This window comes from Macrobrachium nipponense, chromosome 38, assembly GCF_015104395.2.
Source record: "Macrobrachium nipponense isolate FS-2020 chromosome 38, ASM1510439v2, whole genome shotgun sequence".
Taxonomy (NCBI): Eukaryota; Metazoa; Arthropoda; class Malacostraca; order Decapoda; family Palaemonidae; genus Macrobrachium; species Macrobrachium nipponense.
Genome location: NC_061098.1, coordinates 5,080,328 through 5,082,827, shown reverse-complemented (window position 1 = coordinate 5,082,827; position 2,500 = coordinate 5,080,328). Strand labels below are relative to the sequence as shown.

At 33.7% G+C, this 2,500-nt stretch overlaps 1 protein-coding gene across 6 annotated transcripts in view; it reads left to right on the top strand.

Annotated features, from left to right (window-relative positions):
- LOC135209570 (pleckstrin homology-like domain family B member 1) overlaps positions 1-2,500 on the top strand; it is a 308,555-nt gene that overhangs the window by 157,514 nt on the left and 148,541 nt on the right. For all 6 annotated transcript variants that reach the window (XM_064242241.1, XM_064242240.1, XM_064242238.1 and 3 more), the window contains one exon: positions 1,039-1,226. In XM_064242241.1, the coding sequence (XP_064098311.1) occupies positions 1,039-1,226 (188 nt within the window). The remainder of the gene's footprint in view (positions 1-1,038; positions 1,227-2,500) is intronic.

Genomic DNA, 2,500 nt, shown 5'->3' with positions numbered 1-2,500 from the left:
TTCTCTTTACCACGAAATTGGACTTTAGTTTGCCCTGACGTTTGTTAAAAAAAAAAAAAAATATTGAATAAACAAAAACATTGTTAAAGGAAAACTTGAGACCTATTCTTGAAGATCTATGTAGATCCTTATAGGCATAATCACGACTTGTAAGAATAATTGTCTTAAGAAGTTTTTCTATAATAAGGTCATTGTATTAATAACGACTACTTCTTCAGGATGATTTAATAATAGTTTAAGTAACGTTTATGAAACAGAATTACTGTTTGTGTAGAAATGAGGTTGCTTAACTCAACTGATTACATTAGCACTGTAATGTAATCTGCCCACGTACATAGATGGCATGTGAAAGTATGAATGACATTGCAGAATATGTGTATTGACATGTCTTACACTTTTTTTTATATGAATTCAAAATGATTCATTATCTCGACGCGTGTGTCGACAGTGTTTAAAAGGAAGAGTGAAATAAGTTTTTCACATAATGACTATTTTTTCACAGATAATGTGTTTCAAAAGAAATTTATTGTAAATCAATATTTGGATAGTTTTCCATCATTAACTACTATAAAAATCCAAAATATATATATATATATATATATATATATATATATAGTATATATATATAAAAATGACTCATACATCAGGATCGAACCAAGCCAATTGAAACACCTGGGTTCGAACCAGATACGAGTCAGAGATTCATCTGTTTCGCGCGTGATTGTGTTGATTATTTCCTAATTGTGTATTACATATATAAATGTGCGAATAACTTGATCGCGAAGTATATAAAACGTGATGCTATGTATAAATAAAGGTGATGCCACGGAGGAAAATTGAAAGGCGCGAGAGAGCCAAGAACTTTCGGTCTAACACGACCCTTCACTTAGGCGCAACTCGTGTTAGACCGAAAGTTCGTAACTTTCTCGCCTTTCAGTTTTCCTCCGTGGCAGGTACGCATATATATGTGTGTCACCAATTAACTTCTACTGAGACGAACGTAATTGAAATTAATCACACAACCTCCTCCCATTTCAGGCCGTCGAGGACAGAGTGAAGGAACAGGAGGCAGCTGCAGCCGAGCGCGCGCGCCTCGAAGAGATCTTGAACTTGTGCGCGGAGTACGAGCGACAGCACCAGGGAGCAGCGACCACTCCCACGGCCCCCCCCACTCCAACCCCCAGACCCCAGTCACACTCTCCGCATCACCCTTTCACTCAGAATAGGTGAGTACAGAGAGAGAGAAAGAGAGACTACTGACGTTTTTATTGATGGTTATTACAGTTGGAATGACGAGCAGGATTTAAGGTATGGTCATTGATGTTTAATATTGGTTTTCTAAGGAAAGGTGTGTTAATTGAATTGTAAGGGGTTTATTGATAAAGAAAGACGTGTTTATGAACTGTAAGGGGTTTATTGATAAGAAAAGATGTGTTTATTGAGTTGTAAGGTGGGTTATTATCATCAGTATGATAGTAAAAAAAGATCAGCATTTATTTTTTTAAAATCTGTTTGGGTGCATAATGTATTATTTTATGAATAAGGATATTTATGTATAAATTAAATATATATATATATATATATATATATATATATTATATATATATATATATATCTATATATAGATATGATAATTCTATATACGTATGCAATCTTATTCGCATAAATTAACATTCAGACATCTGGCATTAAATGAAATTGAAATATTGATTTTTTTATGATATTTGATCTGGATATATTATATAATAATTTCTATAATTATAATTATATAATGTTATATATATATCTATAATATTGTGTTGTGTTGTGGTGTGTGTGGTGTGTTGTGGGGTGGTGTGTGTTGTATAACTGAATCACGAAAGTTAGGAACGTGATAAATCCATAAATAAAGATAAATGCCACGAAGGAAAAATAAACGAAGGAGTCTGCAGATCTTTCGACTTTAAAAGTCCTTTACTGAGCAGATACTGACATAGATACGAGAAAAGAACAATACAAGGAAGGGAGTTCGTATAACTGTCAGTTATACGGAACCTTCTTGTGTCTTTTCCTCGTATCTATGTCTTAGTATCTGCTCAGTAAAGGACTTTAAAGTCGAAAGATCTTGCAGGCTCCTCGTTTATTTTTCTTCGCATTTATTTTCCTTCGGTGGCATTTATCTTTATATATATTATATATGTATATATTATATATATATATATATATATATATATATATATTATATATTATATACGTTGGTGTGTATATTAACACAGTACCTTAGTAGTAATAATATAACCCCGTTGACGTGATAGCAAATAGTCACGAGTGTGTATATCAGCTGCATTTTATCCCAGCCACACGAATTTCTGAATGTGTGAACGACATCCACGGAACTGATTTATGTGGCTTACAAGTGTGAATTAGGGTTATCCGGCGAATTGAACGAGGTTCCCCTCACAATAGGTGAATAGGTCACTTACTGTATGGGATGAGTGTCAAATGTGTGTTGCCTTTTTGC